This window comes from Neohortaea acidophila (assembly GCF_010093505.1).
Source record: "Neohortaea acidophila strain CBS 113389 unplaced genomic scaffold BDY17scaffold_11, whole genome shotgun sequence".
Classification (NCBI taxonomy): domain Eukaryota; kingdom Fungi; phylum Ascomycota; class Dothideomycetes; order Mycosphaerellales; family Teratosphaeriaceae; genus Neohortaea; species Neohortaea acidophila.
In genome coordinates, this window is record NW_022985520.1 from 209,298 (window position 1) to 231,832 (window position 22,535).

General features: G+C 57.3%; 10 protein-coding genes across 10 annotated transcripts; 5 read left to right on the forward strand and 5 right to left on the reverse strand.

Annotated features, from left to right (window-relative positions):
• Positions 1-34: 34 nt before the first annotated feature.
• Positions 35-3,974, reverse strand: BDY17DRAFT_327394 (uncharacterized protein; the record flags this gene model as incomplete). Its single annotated transcript, XM_033737668.1, has 6 exons — positions 35-624; positions 679-3,075; positions 3,136-3,641; positions 3,709-3,740; positions 3,802-3,850; positions 3,907-3,974. 6 exons carry the CDS (start codon positions 3,972-3,974, stop codon positions 35-37), a joined length of 3,642 nt encoding a protein of 1,213 aa, XP_033585992.1.
• Positions 3,975-5,191: 1,217 nt separating this feature from the next.
• On the reverse strand, positions 5,192-8,734 carry BDY17DRAFT_318831 (clasp N terminal-domain-containing protein; the record flags this gene model as incomplete). Its single annotated transcript, XM_033736227.1, has 3 exons — positions 5,192-6,430; positions 6,602-6,663; positions 6,715-8,734. The coding sequence occupies 3 exons, from the start codon at positions 8,732-8,734 to the stop codon at positions 5,192-5,194; spliced, it is 3,321 nt and encodes a 1,106-aa protein (XP_033585993.1).
• Positions 8,735-8,937: 203 nt separating this feature from the next.
• Positions 8,938-9,508, forward strand: BDY17DRAFT_348979 (uncharacterized protein). Its single transcript, XM_033738154.1, has one exon. The coding sequence runs from the start codon at positions 9,003-9,005 to the stop codon at positions 9,360-9,362; it is 360 nt and encodes a 119-aa protein (XP_033585994.1). The 5' UTR covers positions 8,938-9,002; the 3' UTR covers positions 9,363-9,508.
• On the forward strand, positions 9,509-11,086 carry BDY17DRAFT_303851 (pyridine nucleotide-disulfide oxidoreductase-domain-containing protein). The gene has a single exon (XM_033734644.1). The coding sequence runs from the start codon at positions 9,562-9,564 to the stop codon at positions 10,999-11,001; it is 1,440 nt and encodes a 479-aa protein (XP_033585995.1). The 5' UTR covers positions 9,509-9,561; the 3' UTR covers positions 11,002-11,086.
• Positions 11,087-11,558: 472 nt separating this feature from the next.
• BDY17DRAFT_38388 (peptidase of plants and bacteria-domain-containing protein) lies at positions 11,559-12,657 on the forward strand. The gene has a single exon (XM_033738327.1). The coding sequence runs from the start codon at positions 11,677-11,679 to the stop codon at positions 12,496-12,498; it is 822 nt and encodes a 273-aa protein (XP_033585996.1). The 5' UTR covers positions 11,559-11,676; the 3' UTR covers positions 12,499-12,657.
• A 160-nt stretch (positions 12,658-12,817) lies between these two features.
• Positions 12,818-13,585, reverse strand: BDY17DRAFT_327399 (HAD-like domain-containing protein; the record flags this gene model as incomplete). The annotated part of the gene is made up of 2 exons (XM_033737669.1): positions 12,818-12,981; positions 13,036-13,585. The coding sequence occupies 2 exons, from the start codon at positions 13,583-13,585 to the stop codon at positions 12,818-12,820; spliced, it is 714 nt and encodes a 237-aa protein (XP_033585997.1).
• A 257-nt stretch (positions 13,586-13,842) lies between these two features.
• On the forward strand, positions 13,843-16,847 carry BDY17DRAFT_303854 (uncharacterized protein). Its single transcript, XM_033734645.1, has one exon. The coding sequence runs from the start codon at positions 14,022-14,024 to the stop codon at positions 16,542-16,544; it is 2,523 nt and encodes an 840-aa protein (XP_033585998.1). The 5' UTR covers positions 13,843-14,021; the 3' UTR covers positions 16,545-16,847.
• Positions 16,623-17,006, reverse strand: BDY17DRAFT_38394 (uncharacterized protein). Its single transcript, XM_033738328.1, has one exon. The coding sequence runs from the start codon at positions 16,905-16,907 to the stop codon at positions 16,701-16,703; it is 207 nt and encodes a 68-aa protein (XP_033585999.1). The 5' UTR covers positions 16,908-17,006; the 3' UTR covers positions 16,623-16,700.
• Positions 16,848-20,739, forward strand: BDY17DRAFT_286129 (uncharacterized protein). Its single transcript, XM_033732122.1, has 3 exons — positions 16,848-17,666; positions 17,720-19,342; positions 19,401-20,739. Exons 1-3 carry the CDS (start codon positions 17,106-17,108, stop codon positions 20,508-20,510), a joined length of 3,294 nt encoding a protein of 1,097 aa, XP_033586000.1. The 5' UTR covers positions 16,848-17,105; the 3' UTR covers positions 20,511-20,739.
• BDY17DRAFT_303857 (uncharacterized protein) lies at positions 20,740-22,502 on the reverse strand. Its single transcript, XM_033734646.1, has 6 exons — positions 22,184-22,502; positions 21,881-22,129; positions 21,639-21,813; positions 21,469-21,588; positions 21,220-21,417; positions 20,740-21,159 (listed from the first exon to the last, which is right to left on the reverse strand). The coding sequence occupies exons 1-6, from the start codon at positions 22,186-22,188 to the stop codon at positions 21,112-21,114; spliced, it is 795 nt and encodes a 264-aa protein (XP_033586001.1). The 5' UTR covers positions 22,189-22,502; the 3' UTR covers positions 20,740-21,111.
• Between the last annotated feature and the right edge of the window lie 33 nt (positions 22,503-22,535).

The following is a 22,535-nucleotide window of genomic DNA, read 5'->3' on the forward strand; positions in this document are numbered from 1 at the left end:
CCCAAGAAAGGCCCTCGGAAAGAAACCCCAAAAATCACTCCTCAGCAAACACAACAGCGCACTGCTCAAGCATAGCCTGCACCGCCATGCGCTGCGCCTGCATATCGCTCATCTCGCGCTCAATCGACTCCGGCCGCATGATAGTCGGCGCAAAGACGACGGCGAGGTTAAGCGACGTCATGAGGTTGTCTGCTTCGTGCGCCATGACGCGCGCGAGGTGCTGGATCAGGAATTCGAGGCAGTCGCGGTGGTGTTCGGGGAGTTCGGAGAGGACGAGGCGCAAGGCTGCGGCTTGCTTTTCCTTGTCCGCTAGGCGGCCGGCGTCCAGCAGGCCGTCGTAAACGTCGAAGGTGATGAGCGGCGTGGGCAGTTTGCGGAAGTACTGTTTCAGCGCGGAGGTGACGGCGTGGATGTCGAGGTCTGGGTCGGCAATGTCGTAGTTTGCGCCGTCGCGCTCGAAGCCCTGCTGGATGAGCTTGACTTGGCCCGAGCCGCCGGATTTGCGGTAAATGCCTTCCATGTCGAGGCCGCGGGCTTCGACTTCTTCGATGCAGCGATTCACGATGCCGGGGATGAGGCGCTTTTCGTACTCGCAGCGGTCGGAGAGCTCGGAGCCGAAGAGGACTGGTGGGGATGTTAGCATGGGATGGGAGGCCACGGTCTGCAACGACGACTCACCCGATCCATCGACGAGATTGGTACTGCTGCTGTCTTTCATGTTGCCCAGCCCGCCGACCTTGAGCCCACCGGACTTTTGTCCCCACAACGCAAACGCACTTCCCGAGCGGCCGGGATCGCCGTACTGCTTGCTGGCAGAGCCCACCTGATCACTCCCAGGCGCTGCACCGGCCGACATCTGACCGTACGGCATACCAATGGCAGGATATTGACTGTCACCTCCCCTTTCACTGGCGAAAGCTTTGAGGCCCTTGGTGACGTTCTTCGCCACCTTCTCCCCTCCCTTGCGCCAATTGAACTTCTTCGGCTGCCCCTTGCGGATGTTGACGACTTGTGGTGCCGTCAGGATCGTCGCCGGCTCGGCCTCGGTTTCTTGCAGCAAGTTCGGCATGGACGAGTCGGTGTTGACGAGATTCAAATTGCGGACTTCGCTCGTCCCAGGAGACTCCAAGCGGGCGCCTGCATTGTAGATGCCCAGTCCATTCGCCGTCGACGGGCCATTCACGCCGCGATTCGACTTGTAAATGTCCTGGATGTTGTGCAGAATCTGCGCATTCATCTCCTGCAGCTGCGCATTCTTCGTCGTTAGCGACTCATACTCTTGGAAGCCCTTGTCCTTCATCTGAATCAGGTTCGCAATTTCGTCGGTCAATTTGTTGCGCTTGAGCATGAGATCTTCAATCTGCGCCGTCATCTCATCCTTCAATCGTTGTATCGAGTCGGCGAAATCCTTCAGAACTTCGGTCTTTAAGGAATTCAGGTCCAGAGGCTTGCTGTTATCCTTCGCTTGGCTCAGATGATCCGTCATGACCTCCAGCTCCCGTACGACCAGCTCGCGCTGTGTGTCCAACACGACCATCGTTGTTCGCTTCTCCCGAAGCTCGACATTTGCCGCCTTGATCTCAGTAGAGCTGTTGACAGTGTCTTCGAGGCGATTGACCTCCGCTTCGAGATCGGTGATTCGCGATTGCGCTCGTCGTAGCTGTGCCGAGAGTTGCTCACTACTATCCTTTCCGGTCGGCGAGGCCAACATTGGACTGCTAATCGTCATCGGAGAGCTGATTTCAAGACCGTCACGCGTGGATGGCCTGCCAAGGGAGCTCACTCCGCGATCGCTAAAGCTGCGCCCGTGCCTCACCGCGTTCGACACCTTCCGTAGCATGGATGGGCCATGAGAGCTATCGGTGGACAGCTTGCCGCGAGTGTGTTCTCCTCTCAGGATGCGCGCCATCTCCTCCTCCATCGAGAATGGCGTGTCCATGCTTTGCTTCGGTAGACCAGCACTGTATTGCGCAGATCCCGGCGGCTCGTCGTAATCCGCGCCTTCGACAACTTGCGCTAACTCGGTTCTGTTGTGCACCGGCGGAGGCGCAGGGGCAGATCGCGGTGTCGTGAATTCACCATTCGCCAGCGTACGGTTCTGTCGACTAGATGCACGAGGCGGAGGGGGAACGTCTGGGCTGCTCATCACGGGCGGAGACTCGACTGGCTTCGTGACACTATTGTCTCGAGAAAGACTCTCATGTGCGTCGGTGAAGGTTGAGGCGGCTGAATTGACAGACGCATTACGTTCAAGGCCAGCTTGAAGATGCGTGGTAGATGCAGTCGGTGTTGGCGCGTCGTCTGGCGGGCTTCTCCCTTTTCGAGCAGTAGCACCGGCGAGGGAATCGCCCCGGATAGGTCTGTGGAACGTCCCAGACCACCCGTTCTCCGTGAGCTTGGGGTCTTCAAACGGATTGATACTCGAGCTGGGAGAGTCGGCAGAAGGCGCGGGCGATGCCAGCTTCTCAATCGACACGTCCTTGGACGGCGAGATGGGTGATTGGGTATCGGAGCTGGTGCGCAGGCTGTTCTTCTTCGACCTCGGCGCCTCCTGCAGCCTGAAGACTTCTTTTTGACTGTTATTCCTGCTTGCAAGCTGAGACGGTGCACGCTCTTCAGTGGTAGGAGTAGGCGGCGATGCAACCGTTGATCTAATGGCAGGCGTGCGGTTTTCGGATGTCTTCTGTGCCCGACTCTTATCCTGTGTGAAGATGTGCGGACTCGCACGCGCCTGACTTCCAGATCGCTCGAGGCCGCGGTCTGCAGATGCAGAGCGTGACGAGTTTGGTCTGTGCTCGTCGACAAGCATTTCTCTGTGTGTAGATCTGACGGGGGCTTTTCCGAAATAGTCTCGCGATTGATTGACGGCCTGTGCAGGCGGAGAGGGCTCATGATTTGACGGCACGGCTTTGCGAGTGATCGATGGAGGGCCGAAGGATGGGGGAGGGCCAGCGGCAGGAGTAGGATCGAAGGTCATGGGGAGGAAGCCGCTTTCGAGGCCATCGTCGGGCACGTGGGGTGAGGTGTTTGGGGCGCGCGACTCGCCATATGTGCTGGCGGGTAGTGTGGGGGCATCTGATGAATGTCTTAGCATCAGCATTTAGCTGCATCGCAACAAGGGGTGTGTTTGCGCACCATCAGAGTAGGGTAATGATTCCGAAGACAGACCCTCCTTTGCACTGAGCTGTCGCTGTGGAGGGGAAGTGGCCGCGGGCGTCGCGGCTTGTGAAGTCAGAGGCGGCGTTTCGAGTTCTGCTATGTCGGGGGAGAATGCGCTGGAGGGAGGGAGGGTCTGTGGTAATGAAGGGAGAGCCTTCTCTTTTGCGCCAGGCTGTGCAGATTTCGACGGCACACGCGACTTTTTCCGCCGTCTTGCCATGAGCGTCTCATGACAGCTCATGCAAAAGATGCCTTGTGAAGTGCGCGCATAGCGGAGGTTCTCAATCTTCTTCTTGCAGTTGCGACATCGGAAGCAGCTCGAGCAAAAGGCCTGGTCACCGGTCAAGATGGCCAAGTCTTCAATCTTATTTCCGCAGGCCGAGCATGAGTAGGTGCAGTTGTTGCAGATGAGGCTGCCGTCGCCGAGGAGGAGGAGGTTCGCGTCGGAGTCGAGCAAGGCGCCGCAAGAGCCGCATCGAAAGCTGCAGGGGATACGTGAGTATTCTTGAACACCGACAAGGGGAGAATAACGGGGTGAGTGTCGCGTACCAATGAAGATGCCATCGGTTCCCAGCCAGCTCCTGTTGAGATGAACGAGTCAGTATGGCGTTGCGATAGGGGGAAGGGTTGGGGAAAACGGACAAAGGCTTTGCCCTCCTCGAGAATCTCGCCACATCCTTTGCATGGGTATCTGCTGGAGGGTCAGTGAAGGGAACGGGCGAGGGGGTGGAGGGGATGCAATCTAACATGACGTCCTCATGGTCCATTGGGGTGGGCGATTCGGGATGCAGCATCGGGCCCTCGACGGAGGCCATCGAGTCGCGCGGTAGGGGTGCAAGGTGGAGGATAGGAGGTGCTGGCGGAGAGGAGAGAGGCGTCGGCCGTGCCCGTTGCCCGTTCTCGGGAAGGGAGCAGCGGTGGGAGGCAGTGGATGATAGGCGGATGGATGCGCCGCCACCGCCTACCTCCGATTGCACGTTGCTCACCTCACCCCGCGGTGCTCAACAGACAGCAGCAGGCAAGGGGAACGGGGGAGCATGCTGCGAGGAGATGTGTGGGAGCGGAGGGAGGATGGCGCGGAGAGGGGTGGAGTGGTGGAGGGCAGGCAGCGAGGTGTGGTGGTGTGTGAGCGGTAGTAGTATGGAGTGGACGTGGCCGTGATTTGCGGGCGCGGGCGGCGCGCGACCAGGGTGGAGAACCGAAATTGAGCAGGGCCGGAAGGGGCTAGCGGCCTGTCGCAATTGCCTTAGTTAGCTTCTTGTCGGCGCTTGCGCTTTCCGTTGCTCTCGTTTCGTCTCATCATCAGCGGGGGATGAAACGGCAGTCACGATCATGTCGCGTCGGGTGCACGTCTGGGAGCTGGATTCCAAGGCACTCCAGAATTCCATCTTCTTGGCCTTCTTTTGAACATCTTATCGGGACAATCAACGTGCATTTTACGAGCCTCTTGGCGACGACGAATCAAGGAAGAATGTTTCAGGTCGTTGGTGGAGAAGACCAGCGCTCGCCGAATCTAAATCGACACCACCTCGTATGGATGTACTCATGTACCTTTATGCTTAGATCTACGCCAGCACAATCCCTCGAGCTGTTCTTCCAAGTAAGTCAAGACTTCCCCCTCTCCCTTATATACCCGCTCATGCAGACAGCAAGTGCATGCAGATACTCCTGTAACTAAATCACGAAGCTGTCGCGTGTCGGATGGTTCGGCACGGCGGCAGATCCCTCAGCCGAACGGCAACTACACGCACACTATGCAGTAGCTACAGGCGCAACCGGCGGTCGCCAACCCACACCAGCAACTGTCCATGAGATTAGAATCCTCCTTTTGACAATTACAGGGTCCAGCATTGCAATTCGGGGCATTCGCTTCGACGAAGTTGCTATAGTAAGGGGAATTTCTAACCCAATGGACCAACCAACGCCCTCGCTCGCTCGGAAAATATCACTCGAATAGACTGCCCAATGCATGCATCCCGTATCCCTATCCCTGATTCCATCGTTCATACATCATCACATCCACCCAGCCCGTCTACGCCGCAGCCCTGCCCCTCCGCGCAATGTAGTACGTCAAAAGGCCCAGTCGCCCTTCATCCGTCCCCTTGAACTCATTCCAAAACTCCGCCTTGCTCGAGCCAAACAACTCAAACAACTCGCTCGCCAGCTCGACGTCCGCCTTGCGCACTTCCGCCTCACGGTCATCCAGGAACTTGGCGGTGGTCTGCACGAGGCGGATCTTGCGCTCCGGGCCGAGATCTGCGCTCTGCGTCTTCGCCGAGCTGAGGAGTTGGCGGAGTAGAGTGAGAGCCATTGCTGTTGAGCGGGAGGCGCTCTTGTCGCGCCGGACGGAGGGGAGGTATTGCACAATGGCGTCGATGCAAGCCGCTGCCGAGGACTCGGCCTGTGCAACGATGTCGGCCGCCGTCTTCTCAATCTCCGCCACGACGTGACCGCTGCCATCCACGCCTCGTCGACACGCCAGCACGCCGACCAGCACCTGCGCGTGCCATGCAAATGCCTGCTTCTTGTGCAGCTGCAGTAAAGTCCTCGTCAACCCCAGCGCTTGCACCTTCAGCCCCGCGGTCTTGGACGGCGCCAGCTGCGCGAACCGCGGCTCCTCGTCGAACGTCTGCAAGTACTCCACCAGCGCCCCCATCAACTCGGTATATTTCTTCCCTCCCTCCCAAATGTCGAGCTCGCTCTTCGCCACATCCTGCACTCTGCGGAAGCCATGCGCGTCCAAAGTCTTAGCTCGGATGCGATCGATGCCCGCGCCTAGTAGTCGTCTGTTGCGCTGCACTTCCGCGCGATCCTGCGCAGTGGCGATCAAAGGTGAGCGTACGTCGGCGAGGTTGCGAGGACTGCCCTGGCCGTCCCCGGAAGCTGGGCTTTGCGTTGGACTCTGCAATCGCACGTTTTCGTTGACGGGTAGCTCACCAAGCACTTTGCGCTCGCCATCCGTCGGCGCCTCGCCGTCATTCGCTACGAATGGATCCTCGTAGATCTGCACGTCCTCCATGGGCGCCAGCTTGATGGGGCTGATGCTTCGAGGAGGGGCAGCGCGCTCTTCTGGCTCGACTGATCGTTCCGCTCTCGGCTCGAAGCTTTCCACCATCTCTCGCGCCTCTTCGAACATTGCCTTGAGAGGACTGCGGTACGCCAGCGGCGATCGGTTGCGCGTCGGCAGGGGATGACTCGGTAGGTTGGGCAATACCATGGTGAACCCTTCCTCCTCCGCCATGTGCGGAATCCCACTATCCATAGACATAGCCTGGCCCGCGCCACCACGTTTGTGACCGGATACAAACCCGCTTCGGCTTGCAATCCCCATGCCCTGAGGCATCACCATCGTGAAATCGTCTTCCCGCACGCTGGACAAATCTTCACCAGTCGTCCCCACGCTACCTTTGCTTGTAGGCCTCGAATCTCCCGCCGAAGCCACGAAACTCGGCCGTGAGCTGCGCTTAGCAGGACTGGCAGACGGGCTTGCGGCGTGGCCTGGAGCTTTCGCGCGGTTCTTAGCCACGCTAGATGAAGGCACGGTATGTTTCGAACCGATGGTGCCGGTGCCTTTGGGCGGACTATTCCCCGGTGTACTTTCGGCCGGTGTCTCTGGTCGTAGCGGTCGCTTCGAGGCATACGGATCTGCGGTTTGTGGTCTTGCGATTTCGGGGCGTCGCGGCCGTCTCACTGGTCCAGACATGAGTGATGCACCCTTCTTCGCTGCTGCAGAGCCGGGCGTTGCTGTTGCGGTGGATGTGGACGATACAACTCTCGCCTCCGGTCGGGATGAAGAGTGAAGGTTTGACGGTACGCGTGCTCCGTTGTGTAGGTTGCTTGGGACTCTCGGACGGGCTGGGGAGAGCTGCGCCATGGCAGAGCTGGGTCGGTCAGGTAGTAAGCCAGCCGCTTTTGCCTTTCGTTGCTCCGCCATCATCTCTCTCAAGGCGTTGCGACTCGCCGCCCCTGTTGCCCTGGCGCCAGCTCCGGAGTTGCTGGACTGAGAAGCGTGCAGCGCAGCGTGGGGGTTGTTCGAGTCACGCTCCAAAGCCGTCTTGGATTTCGGGTCGAGAGTTGACATAATGGCGCTTGCTTTATCCGGCCAGCCTTTTGCAAAAGTCCAGTACGCCGCCCGCATGCTCTCTTTGACTTCCGGCTTCGGGTCCTCGAGTCCTTTCTTGATGCACTTCTCCGCCAGCTCCAGCCCGCCGGAGCCGTCGAAATGTTGTTTGTAACTCGACTGCCGCCGCAAGATCGTCTTGAGCCATTCTGGAGCGCACATGCGCGTCTGAGCATTCTTGTCCTGCGCCGCATACCAGATGTGCTGCATCATGGCATGCTTGTAAGAGCAGTTCTGAAAAATTGCATCGCACGTCATCTTGCCGGCCTCCGCGGCGATGTGCTTGGTCACGGCGCTCATTTTGATGAAACTTTGAAGCAAGACCTCGACGTGGGGGTCCATCGCGGGGCCGAGGGTGCGCGCAAGTTCTTGCACCAGCTGGCAGCCGTTCGTCGACATGGTAGTGCGCAGAGAGTTTGCGACCTTCAGAATGCCATCCATCACACTCTTGATGCCCGCCATGAACGCCTGATGGTACTCACTCGGCGCATTGCCCTTTGTCAAGCGTCGCAGCTTCAAGATGGACTTGTCTCGGGGCGTCCAGTTCTGCTCGGTCTCCTTTCCTTCGAAATGAGGTGGCATGTCTCGGAAGATCTCATCCAGCTCCGAGCGCGACTGCACGTAAATGGGGTCCATCTTGACGACTTCTTGAGGAGGCGGTTGTGCCGCTTCGCTGTTAATACTCGCGGCCAGATTCGGCATTGAAGCAAGCATGTCGACTTTGTGTTCGAGCGCAAGGGCCGGTTGGTTCTGGGAGGTGGACAAAGACGCGGGCGAAGTGATCTGAGCGAGAATCTGGCTCTCGATGGAGAGTCTGACGGAAAAGACTTTGAGCTGCTTCTTCAAATCCGCCTTTGCTCGTTCTGGCGCATCGCGGAAGAGCTCGATGAGCACATTCTTCGCAGTCTCTCGCACAGTGCCATCCGAGTCCTCCAACCGAGCCACAATGGCTTGTACGTAGCTCTTGAACGGCATGGCTTCCTCCTGATGCATCTTCAGAACCCATTGTATCCCCGCCTGTCGTGCCCGTGGGTTGGAGCCGGCAATCGCATCGTCTCGTATCATCGTCTCCACTTCGGTAGTCAGGAAGGGATATAGATCGGTCATGGCTTGTGAGGCGGCGGCCCTCGTCGATTCTCGGGTATCGCCTAGTCGGTCATGGATCGCGGGCCACAGTCGCGGGGCCAGCTGGACAATGCTCTGACCGGAGGCATCTTGAATCTTCAGTCGCTTCACCAGATGTCCCAGGGTGGAGAAGGCGGAAGCGGAGATGTTGGAGGAGGCCTGTTGGGTGATGGCGAGCTTGATGCACTCGAATATGGTCGCCTGCGCGCTTTCCGGCACGCGGTAGTGTTTGATGTCGGACTTGAGCGTGTTGAGCAGCGCGAGTTTCGAGTCGGACGATGCGGCGGGACGCTTGAGGGTGCTCAGCAGCGTCGCTGCCTGCGTGTCCATCTTGGTACCCTGCGACGACGGCGTGGTGCACGATATTAGAAGTGAAGCCTGCTTCTGGAAAGGTTCCAATCAATTGTTATTTCGCGCGTTGCTGCTACGACGCCAGACAAAGCCGGCCCCACAAAAGCTTCCCCCGCGGGAGGCCCCACTTCAGCCTGTTCAGGTTGCCACCAGCTTCACCTTCGTCATGCATACCTTTTAACATCACAGCGATCTTTCACAAATCACAAATAACCGCATCACATCCAAAGAACCCACAATACTCAATATGGCAGCGTTGTTCATCCTGGTCGGCGTAGCGATCGCGAACAAAAAGGAGCACAGACGGCAGCAGAAAAAGGCTCGCGCTGAAGCAAGATATCGCGAACTACAGCATGAAACGCAGAGACGCCTTGCGGGATACGACAGCAATCAATATGCGATCCCGGGAGACCTCGACGATGAGATGGAGCCGGGTAGCGGGCAGTTGGAGGAGGGTGATCAGGCTGCACCTACGAGACTGACATCGCCGCCGCCGTACGAAAGACATGCAACGGGCAGTGGCGAATCGGCGTTACTACAATCGCCACCAACGTACGACCAGCGGCGGATAACAAGTACGAGTAGAGCAAGGGCTCAGGTGCAATAGTACGGAGATGGGATGGTAGACGGCGAAAATCAGCCTTGCGGCGATTCTCCACACGCAGATCTAGTGGGGTTGTGGGAGAGCTGCGGCGTCCGCTTTCTAGGCTAGAGTTTATGAGGGCAACGAGATACCTGACTTTTCTTCTTCCTACACGCCATCGTGCGCGGTAAATTTCAACCTTCTCCCGACAAAGGCTCTGATCATGGCCGCAGTAATCGACGCAGACTATCTGGTTATCGGCGCGGGCGCCATGGGGATGGCTTTCGTTGACACCCTCGTGTCGGACACAAACGCCACCGTCGTTCTGGTCGACCGCTATGCCCGACCAGGGGGTCATTGGACCATTGCTTACCCGTACGTCCGTCTTCACCAACCGTCAGCGTTTTACGGCGTCAACTCTCGTCACCTTGGCGAGGACAAGATCGACCAAGTGGGCTGGAACAAAGGATTGGCGGAGCTGGCTACGGTGGACGAGGTCTGCGCCTACTACAGTATTGTCATGCACCAAACCCTGCTCCCATCCGGCCGAGTCCAGTACTTCGCCAAGCATGAGTATCTGGGATCAGGCGAGTTCCGATCAGTCCTCACCGGCAAAGTGTCCCGAATTTCGGAGAACGCACGCATTGTCGACGCCACGTACATGAAAGTCAAAGTACCTGCCATGGCCCCGCCAGCATATCAGGTGGCCAAAGGCGTAAATCTTGTGACACCCAACGACCTTCCCAAGACTGCTCGGCCGCACGGTGGATATACCGTCGTCGGGGCTGGCAAAACCGGGATCGATGCCTGCTTGTGGCTGTTGGCGTCGGGCGTCGATCCCGGTCAGATCACCTGGATCATGCCCCGGGACTCATGGTTCTTTGAACGCGGCGGCCTCCAGCCTGGACCGGCGTTTGCCGAAAGCACTGCCGCAAGTGTAGCCGCGATCAACGAATCCATCATGGCGGCCACATCTCCCGAAGACTTGTTCTTGAGACTGGAGAAAGCGGTGCAGCTCACAAGAATGACGGAGAAGGTGTGGCCGACGATGTTCAAATGCGCTACCATCTCCCTGGCGGAGTTGGAACAAGTTAAGAACATCGGAACAATCATCCGTCAGGGCAGAGTCGTCTCTATCGGCGAAGAGGAGGTTATTATGGAGCAAGGAAGCTATCGCCCTGCCCCGGACACGCTTTATATCGACTGCTCGGCCGATGCACTTGCGAAATTGGAGCCCGTCCCCGTTTTCCGTGGGCGACAAATCACCCTCCAGTCGGTCCGGTCTTGCCAACAGGTCTTTAGTGCAGCATTCATCGCACACGTCGAGGCGACTTATCCTGATGACGAGACGAAGAACGCACTCTGCCGAGCGGTCCCGCATCCGGACGAGACGATCGATTGGCTGATTGTAAACTATCAGACTCATCGAAACGGACTGGCATGGGCTAGCCATCCGAAGACGGCCGCATGGCTTGCTCAAGCTCGTCTGGACTGGTTTGGATCACTCTTGCCCCCGGCGCCCTCGGACCCAGCACAGGCAGCGGAGTTCTATGCAGCCGTGGGAGCGCAAGTTCAGGCCTTGTGTACCAAGCTGGAGCATCTGATTGGACAGCTCCCCGAGAGAGATGCAGTGCGAGCAAAGGCGCAGCTGGCAAGATTTTAGGACGAGGTGGAATTCGGCTTCAACGCCTCCTTGACATTTGAACATACGTACGTTCTTCAGCTCAGGTTTTCACGAATGAATGAATGCATGAATCAATAAATGATACCCCTCACACTTGAGTGCCCGTGAGATCACCCATGCGGGCAAAAGAAAAACGAATATCACGATCTGTCTTCCTCCAAAAGTCCCGCTGGAAGCTGAACCACTGCGACTTGGTGACCCATGGTTGGTCTTCGTTGACCACCTCCGCATCGAATTCTCGAATAAACGCAGCAACGTATTTGTATACTTCGACCACAGCAAGGTTGCAACGTCCTTTTCCTGCTCCAAGAAACCAATCGGCCATCGACATCGCTCGGGTGGCGGTGATGCTGGGAAGCGAGGATGCGAGCTGGATGTCGGGCCGCAGTTGCAGTGGACGGCGGGTTCCTGTGCCAGTAGGTGGTTGGGAACACGGCAGACCATGAGTTGCATCTGCCGAGATGGCACGCCTCTTCGAAGGGAGGTGTGCCTTGTGGGGAGATACCGCGGTGGGTCTGGGGTGATCAAGGCTGGGTGCAGCCGTGCTTACCTAACGCGCGTTGCGACCTCAGGCATTCCAGCGCGATTCAGGCGTCAACATCTCCCCATGATTTGGTGAATGTCACACTGTCGGCATGAGATAGCCATTCCACCATGCCCGTCATCCCACAATACTTCCAACAAGAGATGCCGGCCATTTCACGAGCAGACCAAGCGCCTTTGGCATCTTCAAACCCCACCACCACCGCCCCTCTCCCCATCCGCAGACATCGCTTCCCGACGCCCAAACTGCGCCTGCACCTGAACCAGCTCTCCCACGAAGGCAGCTCCATCTTCCTCTCCAACACCAAAGGCAACGAAGACCTCGAAACGCAAGTCCAGAATGTCCTGAATCTCCTCTACGCCCCCGACGATCACCGCCCCGGCACACGATCCGTCACTTTCGTGCTAAGATCCATGGACGGCGTGGCGTACACCGACGGCACGGATCTCGACTCAGACCACAAGGAGATCCACTTCAATCTCAACTACATCACGGGAATCCAGGGGGATGCGCGCCACGAGATGCTGGGCGTCATTTGTCATGAGCTGGTGCATTGCTTTCAATACAACGCGCGGGGCACGTGTCCCGGTGGCTTGATTGAGGGGATCGCGGACTGGGTTCGTCTGCGAGCTGGTTTGGCGGCGAAGCATTGGCGGCAAGAGGCGGATGGAAAGTGGGATGGCGGGTATCAGCATACTGGCTTCTTCCTGGATTACCTCGAGGGGCGGTTTGGAGAGGGCACGGTGAGGAAGATCAATGGGTGGCTGAGGGGGAGGAAGTATGATGAGAAGACTCTGTTTGCGGATTGTTGCGGTGGACACGCTGTTGGTGACTTGTGGGAGGATTATAAAAAGGTTCTGAAGTCTCAAGGCGAAGGTCAATCGACAGGACATGAAGACGCCCCGCCACCAGTGCCAACACACGCAGTTTGATCCCGACGCTCAGCCTCAGCGAGGGACCCATCACACCGACCAAGGTATCTTCCTGGCTGTCAGACCACCACCGTCCCAAAGTCGCACTATGTAAAGCGTACTTGCTCCAGCGGACTTTGGCTGTCCTTCGGACGGGAACGAAGAACAGTCGAGCAGTTGGAGCGCCATCTTTTTCCCGTTTCGAGGCTTGACATCCATCAAGCTGCTGGCAAAGCCGTTCGCGAAGTCGTCTGGGAACGTATCTGATAGATCCATGGCCCTTGAGGTCGCAAGGTGGGGTCCTTCGAACAACATGGACGAACTTGTGCACCGGGGCATCTCACGGGGCCTTGAACAATTCTGGGAAGATAGTCCTCAGCTCCTCCAGGTACTCGATCTGAAAATGGGCAACGGGTGCAGCAGGACCCGGAAACTGGGGTTCTACCAGATGCACTGCCGTCCAGCCGTAGTCCTTAGCACCCGCAGCGTTTGATGCAGAGTCGTCTAGAGCAGATTAGTACATGCGAGCACGACACAAGTCAGCGAGCATCATCTTACCAACGAAATAGCAGTCCTCGGGCTTCGTAACGCCGGCCTCCCTCATCGCCTTTGCAAACATTTCCGGAGCGGGCTTGCAAAGCAGTGGCGCAACGCCGTAATCACAATACGTGAGGCCGTCAAAGAGATCGTCGATACCTAGAAGCTTCACAACGCGCTGCCCATGGGTGAAGTAGGCATTGGTGAACAGCCACAGCCTGACCTTCGAACGGTCAATGTCCTGCAAAAGGCGGCGCAACTTGGGATTGGGCTTGATGATATCGTCTAGCGGCAACGCATCATCGACCTTGGCGTTGTACTCGAGCGGATCGATTTTATGGTGGCGGACTAGCCCCTCGATAGCCAGGCCGTAGTCTTTGTAGTAGCGGAGATGGAGTTCCCGTGCATCCTCCTTGGTGAGGGTGAGGTGGGTCATGAAGTACTCATCGATCAAGTCGCCCATCAGGTCCTGGATGCGGTAGGATTTCGGGTAGAGGCAGTTGTCGATGTCGAAGAAGAAGACTTTCTTGCCGGCGGCTGCGTGCTCGCCGTTGACGGCAGGGACAGCCATTGTGAACAGGAATGTACCGTGGAAGTGGCAAACTTGGGAGAACCTGAGTCGTTTCTATCCCGTCCGAGTCTTGTTAATAAACGCTCATGGAAATATTGAAATGGAAAGAAATAACGGGGAAAGCAAGGGGCGGTTGTTATGTATAAAGCAATAAGTAAATCGAGTCATCAACAATGACGGCCATACGATCGTTCACGTTTTCTTTGCCGGGCGGCGCGGTGAATGAATGAATGGTTCGCCCGCGTCGGCCCGCCGTTCGCGCGTGAATGAAGACTCGGCCTCCCTTGCTCGACTTTCCACCCACAACATACACCGCACAGCCCTCGCCATCTCGCCGATACACTGCTGTGCTGGAGAGAATTGAACGGCATATCTGTTCCAGGCCTGTCCCTCGCCATGTTCGACACTGCAAAGTAGTATTCCCGCGACGCGCTCCATGGCACATGTCGCTCTCGCGAATGCGCTTGTCCACCGCACGACAACACCGCCCTCGCAGCCAGCAGATGAGGAGCTGTACGCTCGCCTGCTGCGCTTGCGCGATGTCGTCGTTGCTGGACAGCATCCCTCGATCAAGCTGCCAGCCGCAGCGATAGAGCGACTGAAGCGATCCTTGCTCGCGTCTGACCCATCGCAACCTGACCCTCGTCAGCGCTTGTCGAATAGTGGCATCAATGACGCTGCCTTCCTCGCTAATAGCCTCCAGCCCTCTTCTTTGCCGACACAAGGCAGTGTACCCGGCTTGGGCGGCTTTGCATCATCTCTTCCCAATGAAGCGCGCCAGCAATCTCTCCTCCAACGCCCCTCCGCCTCCGGACTCGATCCGATTTTCTTGGAAAAGTCGGACAGCCTGATAAGAGCAGAGGGCCAGCTGAAGCGCCAACGACTCGAGCGCGTCCTGCAGGAGCAAGGAGAGCAGCGCAAGCATTCGTCGCGAGACAGAGACGGCGGCGCTGATGCCTCCGCACACATAGACATCGAGGCCATCCTCCTCTCTGCCCTGGAGCGCGTGAGGCCAGTGTCGGGCTTGCGGGATGCTGACAAGTCGGGGGATGATAGCTCGTTCGATGAGAACGACTACTACTCCAGCCAAGTTCAAAGTGATTGGTCGTCCGAAGCTAGCGTGGGCAAAGGCTCTGACGAGGCTACAGGTGCCTTCACCGCCGACTTCGAGCGTCTCGATGGCGCGGGACTGCCTTCTGCTGGCGTTGTGCCCGGCATATCTGTACACCAACCGTCAAAAGCTGGTCCCCAAGTGTATACCCATGAGCCAGAAGACGATTACGAGCCTGGAGAAGAAGAGGAAGATGAAGGCGATGAAGATGATGAATACACTCCTCCCGATGCGGCCGCGTTCGATAGCTTCCACGAAGAGGTTGCAGTGGGCCCTACTGGCCAAATCACGCCGCCGGAAGACGACAACTCGGACTACGAGCCCGAAGAGATTACCGACATTGACGTGACGACACCCAACCACCCCCCACAGGCCTCCCCTCGCATGCAATTCGCTCGCAACCATCTTACACATATCGTCGCGCCACAGCCCAATCGCGTCTCCCCGCTAGCTACCAAAGGCCCGACTATCGAGTTGGAGCTTGTCAATGGCCGACCTGAAGTAGTGCGGAAGCCTCAAACGCGTCGCGCCCATGTACACTCGCGAGCTTCTACTGCATCGCCCTCCGGCAACGGTGCCACTGGTGGCAGCAAAAAACAACGCCGCAACAAGAAGCGGAAACGAGATGCCGAACCTTCTGGCCGGTCCAAGCGACGGCGAGAGCGGCAAGCCGCGCCGGAAGCGAATGGAGCCTTGCCCTATGATGAGCCTTATATCAAGGACGAGCCTGTGTCACCTCCGCCATTCCTGAGTGTAATCGATGCGCCGCCGTATGGTCAGACATACGTTCAAGCAAGGCCGGCCGAAATCGATTTGACATCTCCACGATATGTCCCGCAGCCTCAATATGCTTACGAACCTCCATATTCGCGTCTTGGATACCAACAGCTACAAGCCGCTTCGCCTGCGGTCGTAAGGGTTGCTTCTCCCTCGGCTTATCGACCGGTACAACGGGATACGCAAGACTTGAGGCGGGTGGCCAGCCTTCACTACGCCCAGCGATCACCGCAGCAAAGGACTTATTCTCCTGTTGCTCCTTACCGAACAGCATCCATGACTTATGGCGACCTGGATCTACGCCAAACCAGGCCGCCAGCTGAAGCTGCCTATCACCACGGTGCAGAACGTTTGCGTTCACCTTTACGGGATCCAGAGCATGGTGGTGGGTACGTTGCAGGAGCATCAAGCCCTGGAATGATGCCGCCGCCATCGGCACCTGCGCGAAAGATTGTGGTCGACCAACACGGAAACCGATATCTTGCAGCTGAAGTCATGCCCAGTCCAGCTCCGGTGCAAGTCTCGCCATACGAACCCGTGGACCCCCGCATGGCACCACCGCCCCTTCCCGCAAGCAGAAGACAGCCAGAGCAATACGTTCAGGCAAACGCGTACTCGAGCCACGACTCGCACGCTGCTGAACCGCTGCGGTACAGGGAGGTGTCAACCTCGCCCGTCTACCAACCAATCCAAGGCTATGAGCAATTCCAGCCAATGCCTCAACGTCAACAGACAGCAATGCATGTTAACCAGCTGTACGCCCCCGCAAGGAGCTACAGCACGCGTCCGGACGAGCATCAGGTCTTCCAACCCCAGGCGTACGGCAACAACTCCCTACGCCATGCAAGCGTGGCTCCGGTACAGTACGCGCGCCAGGATGTGCCGGCTCCGCCCATCAGGGCTGTCAGTGTGATGCCCAGCGCCGAGCACGGAAATGGCGGGCTGGTGTATCAACAGCATGTGCAGCCGCAGCAACAGCGTGGCTACTCGCAGGCGCCTCCTGGGGTGATGTATGTGGATCAGAATGGGAATCCGGTGTTTCCGACGGAGATTAGACAGGTGCGGTATTGATGGCACTACGGGTTTCGAGGACTTGGAGGTGGTGCAAAGGAATGCCAGTGGACGGCGTGGTTTTGGGCCCTGCGATGAACAGATGGAGGTTGGTCGAGACGAGGAACATCAGATGACTTGATTGAATATGGTCCGGATCCATTATGTATCGCAGGACTAATCAATCTTGTTTGTGCATTCACGCACGCGACACCGCCTTGTCGTTGGGATGATGTGAAATGTGCTCGGTGCTCGGAGGGTCAAAAGCTCGGCAGGCCGGCAAGTGCGACCCTGGCCCTGCTGCCAAAGTTGGAAGGTCATCGTCCGTGCACATCCTCGAATTCCTCCACACTGCTTGCACTGCACCTCCAACATCACGCGCATGGCGGCCGCCCACAACGGACCAGGTGCTGTCGCTTCTTCCTAGCCAACTCCCCCACCCTCCTCAACCCTCCTCCCCTTAAACGCGTCCCCATCCGTCCGCCCACTCCACGCGTCTCCCTCCCTCGCTCCCTCCAACGCCCTTCGCTTCTGCCGGTTCCAGTGAGATCCGGCAGGCCTCCCCTCCTCCCTCCCCCGGTGATGCACAAAATCACCACCTTCACTGGCCAAGCCAGGCATGGCTGGGAGAAGATGACGCCCTCGATGGGCTTCGGCATGTCGCGGCCCCAGCACATCCATCAAGACAACAACTACCCCGCCGCTCCGCCGCCCACCAAGCGCTCCCTCAACGGCACAGGCATGCCCTCCAACCCCTCCATAGCCGGCCATCCCATCAACCTCTCCTTCAACGTCCCCTTCAACTCCAATCTCGCCGGCCCCGACGCCGATGACGTGCTGTACAGCAGCCCGAATGCTCTGCAAAAATGGACGCACCCGGAGGGCACAGCAGAGGATCCGCCGAACCACGCCCTGCCCGTCCATACGCGCAACGTGGACATTCTGCGGAACATGTGTCGCCAGATTAGCGAGACCAGCGGGGATCGCATCCATGCCACCGTCACCTCCGCCAAGCCTAAGCCTGTGCCGGGGATGCAGGGTGGACCGCGTTCCGCCTTGATCACGAATGTCTGTATATCCGGGGATGCCGACACTGTGCAGAAGCATCGGGCGAGGATATTGAGTGAGACTTCGATAACTCTGGTAAGCGCTGAGTAGTGGTGAGAGCGTTGGGAAAATGTTGACATGAGTTGCAGCGGTGTGAGACAATCGACATTGACCGCGAAATCGTCTTTCCAAAGGGACAGGATGGCGCGAGAGAAGACATCCTCACCCATATGGACGCCATCGCCGAGCAAACGAAAGCGGACATCTTCCTCCTCGAAGCCAAGGCAAAACGCAAAGACTCGGACTCGATCAGCTTCAGCAGTGCGTTGGAGAGTAGCATGGATCACCGACTTCGTATCCTCGTCTACGGAGACATGGACAACTTGGAGAACGCAAAGACCAGGCTGCTGATCATGATCGATCAATTGCTGCACCGTCAGGTCGACTCGATCCGCCTCGAACATCCCCTGCACGCTCTCGTCTCTGGCCGCCATCGCCGCAATATCAAGCAGATCGAATCTCAGACTGGCACTGCCATATACTTCCCGCCCATGTTCCCTAGCTTGTTCGGCAACGCCCCCGTCGGAGCGATTCCGGTCCGTGGGAGAGACGAAATTCTTATCACGGGCGACAGTATGGACAGCATTCTGCAGGCGAAGAAGCGGATGCACGATCTCGTATTGGCTACCAAGACATTCGTCAAGGACGTTGCAATCACCACCAGCAAGGTCGACTGTCTTTTGCTCGAGCGCCTGGATAAGATACGGAAGATTGTCGAGGCGAACGGGTCGAACGTCGTGCTGCCTACCATTGGCGCCAACGTGGGTTTACTCCGAGTGCAGGCCACGGACATCCTCAACATTGAGCGAACGACGCGTGAGATCATGTCGTTGACTGGCCAGTTCTACAGTGCTTCTTGGTGGTTGACTGAAGGCGAGAGTGGACAGCGACAGCCAACAGCGTCGGACATTCGCGCCATGCTTCCGGACATCTGCATCAACTCGGGCTGCGAGATTACCTTTGAAAAGCTCAACTTCCACATCAATGGTAGCGACGATTCCGTCAAGGCCGCCATGTCCATCATCAACACTCTTCCCTTTGTGAAGAAGGCACGCTCGACGCTTCGCGTGAAGGTCGAACTTGCCAACGAGCACAAGGAGTTTGTGAGCGGGAAGAAGAATGGCAAAATCAACAAGATCATGAGCCAGAGCAATGTGCAGATTGTCTTTGACGGCTTCAACGAGTACAACTTCTACATCGACGTTCGTGGGCCGCAGTACGAGGCCACGAAGAATGGGTTGGATCTGGTGGAGCTTGAAATGCCGGCGTCCGTCTCATTCCACGTTCCCGATCAGTACCACAAACGCATCATTGGCATCGGCGGTCAGCACATCCAGCGCATCATGAAGAAGTACTCCGTCTTCGTCAAGTTCTCCAACGCCATGGACCGCGGCGGCATGGGCAAGGAAGACGACGATGTCAAGGTGGACAATGTCATTTGCCGCACGCCCGCCCGCAACGCCGACAACCTCGAGCTTGTCAAGCAAGAGATTATGGATCTGGTGGAGAAGTGCGACAAGGACTTTGTCTCCGAGCAGGTGCCCGTCGACCGACTTTATCACCGTGAGCTGATTGCTCGTATGCCAGAGATTGAGGAGTTGGAGAGGAAACACAACTGCAAAGTCACCTTTCCCGGCACGGAACAGGCGAGTGATATTGTCACTGTGTCTGGGCCGGAGTACCAGGTGCCATTTGCTGTTGACGAATTCTTGGTATGCTACAATCGCATTCCTCAGTCGTGATTACTGTTGCTAACATCTGCTCTTACAGGGCATGGTCCCCGAAACCCACGAAATCGAGTTCCCGACTTCCGACACTCTATCAGCCTATCTCCGGTCGATGGAATTCCGCGATGTTGCGCAGAAACTGAAAGATCAATACGTCGTTGAAGTGGTACTGCACGAGCCCAAAGTCGAGAAGCAGGGCGAGCAGGAAGTTCTCTACGAAAGACTCGTCTTGAACTACACCCGCAACAATGCCGGGGGCTTGAAGGACGCACTTGACTTCCTGCTCATGCCCTTCATCAGCCGCGGACTCGACCAAAGTGCCGTCAAGGGCTCCATCCCGCGACCCAAGTCCGACTCTTTCGAAGACAGCATGCCCTACTTCGAGTCCAAGCTGCTTCATCGCGCGGAACCACCCATGAGCACCGAATCCCCGACCCATGCCAACTTCACCGATGACAACAGCAACCGTTCCATCTTCGACAAGCTCCGCAAACCCGGCAGCATGTCATCCTTCAGCTCCTTTATCGAACGCCGCCGCAAGAACGGCACCAACTCGCCCGCCTCCCTCTTCATGCACGCCTCCAACAACGCCTCCAAGGCCTCCCTGGTCAGCATGGAGTCGCGCGACTCCGGCTATCGCAACCCCTGGAACGACTCCGGCATCGACCTCGAACACGACACCGCCAACAACACCCTTCACGCCCACACCGCCACGGCCAACGCGAACAACGGCTGGGGCTCCCTCGGCGGCTCCTCCTCCTCCGCCGCCGCCAGCCGGCCCAACACCTCCTCCAACTCCCTTTCCGGCGCCTTTGAATCGAAATTCCCCTTCGGCATCAACGGCAATGCGTCCACGAGTTCTCTTACCACCCCTATGATACCCGGTCTCGGAATGGTGAATGGCACTACCACCAGCGGCAACAATAACACTAGCGGTAGCACTGCAGCGGCGGCAGCATCCGCGGGCGACACCACGCCTAAGCTCGATGTTCAGCGCTTCGGTGGTAGTTCTTCCGCTGCTGCTTCGCGTCCCGCATCTGCTGCCACTTCTGCTGGTGCTGCTGCTGGTGCCAACCCTGCCACCACCTCCACCGCGACTACTCCTGCTTCCGGTACTACTGCGAATGCTACTTCAGGATACCCAGCCTCTTAGCCGAGGCCGTCTGTTACGTTTTTTCCCTTGATCAACAAAAAACATGCATCTGGTTGTTAGTGCTTTTGGTTTTGTCTCTTTGCTTTTTTGGGTGCTTTGTTCTCGGGGTCTGCGGCGAAAGAAAAGAAAAATACCCCGTTTTGCGCGAGTTGCTACCTATGGGTGAAGAATGATGATGAGTTTGGGGGGGGAGGGCAATGCTGCATTTTGGTGCGGAGAAGGGCGGATGGGCGGGGGGCACGGGCGGGGCACAAAATGGAGAGAGTTCAAACAGGGATATACCACTATGCGAGTTTGTTTGTTTTGGTTCCTTTCGTTCTCGCTTTTCTCTTTTGGTGGTTAGGGGTGTTTTTGGGTTTTGCTTCGCTTCCGCCACGATACATGACGCTTGGGGCTTTCGTTGGTGGATGTGGTTGAAGGGTTGTGGAGGATGAGGTGGTTATCGCCTTCGAGGGTGGGAAGGCGAGGGATATCTACAATGGATAGACACGCTTTTGTGCAAGTTGTATCGTATCGGCAGACTCTGGAAGAAGAAGAAGGCTATTCTGGCAGCTCTGCGTCCTCTCATCTCGAGTCTGTACAGATTCCTACAGAAGAGAAGCTAGGTGAAGATGATTCCTCCATCGACCACTTGTGTCTGTCCCGTCACCTGTAGAGTAGAGTAAAGTCAGTCAAACGGCTCGAGAAGATCACTACTCGCTGCACTTACGAAATTCGAGTCCGAGGAAGCGAGGAAGCCGACGAGTTTCGCTACGTCTTCTGGCACCGATGTGCGGCCCAGTGCGGTCAACTCTTTGACGTAGTGCTTGATTACGTCGCCCTTGTTTTTGCCTTGCTTCTTGGCGAGTTCTTCGTCGATCACATCCCACATGGCTGTTCCGACGATCCCGGGAGCGTAGGCGTTGACCTGGAGGGTTGTGAGCTAGCGGCTTGCCATAGGGAGTCATGGGGTGGATACCGTGATGTTGTGTTCTGCCATCTCCATTGCGTAGGCTTGCGTAAGGCCTCGGACGGCCCACTTTGAAGCAGAGTAGTGGGATAGCAGCGGGAAGGGTTTGAAAGCGACAATGCTCGCGCACTGGAGTGATCAGTATGGGTGGCCGTCTCACACGCAGATGTAGCACTCACGCCAATGAGTTTGCCAGGGGCATCGGGCTTGCAGTTCTTCTGCTTGATGAGTTGTCTGGCACCCGCTGAATAGCAGTTCTGGACGCCAAAGACGTTGACGGCGAACATGCGCTGGAAGTCCTCTTCCGTCAAATCGAGGAGAGCCTTGACTTGAGCAATGCCGGCATTCGCAACGCTGTGTCCCCGAGGAACCCCGTTGTCAGCATTTCGACCACACTCAAGGCAAGCACAGTCAAACCCACAGCGTATTCAGTTCTCCCAACTCTTTGACACTCTTCTCAATCATAGCCTCGACCTCGCTGAGCTTCGTCACATCGGCAATGGCCACAATGGCCTTGCGGCCCTTCTTCTTGATCTCCTCGGCCACTTCCTCGCAGCCTTTTTGATTGGCGGGAACGTCGTTGATGGCAACATCGTAGCCGTCGTCGGCTAGGCGGAGAGCGATGGCGCGGCCGATGCCTCGGCTGGAGCCGGTGACGATTGCGGTTTTGCTTGGGGGAATCAGTGGATGGGAAGTTGGTGTGCAACTACCGTATCTTACTCACCCCATCGCGATTGAGTTTGAACGCTCGTGTTAATGCGAGAGAGTGTGTGTGTGTCAGCAAATAGATAATGATACAGAGGAGAGTGTCAATCGATCAGAGCAGTGTCGACTCAAGTAATTACGAGGAGGATATGAGAGGGAGAGCAGGGAAAGGAAATGGAGCTGAGCGAAAGCCTACCTTGATGTAGGGAAAGAGGAGGTGCATTGGCAGCAATTGGCAGCGTGAGCTCTCCCGCATTCCCGGCTCTGGAGAGCGGCAATAACTGCCAGGCCATCCTTGTAACAAATGCCTTCCAGGGCAGCGTTAGCACGCGGAGGAGTTGGAGGTCGATGAGGGGAAGTGGAGTGGGGGA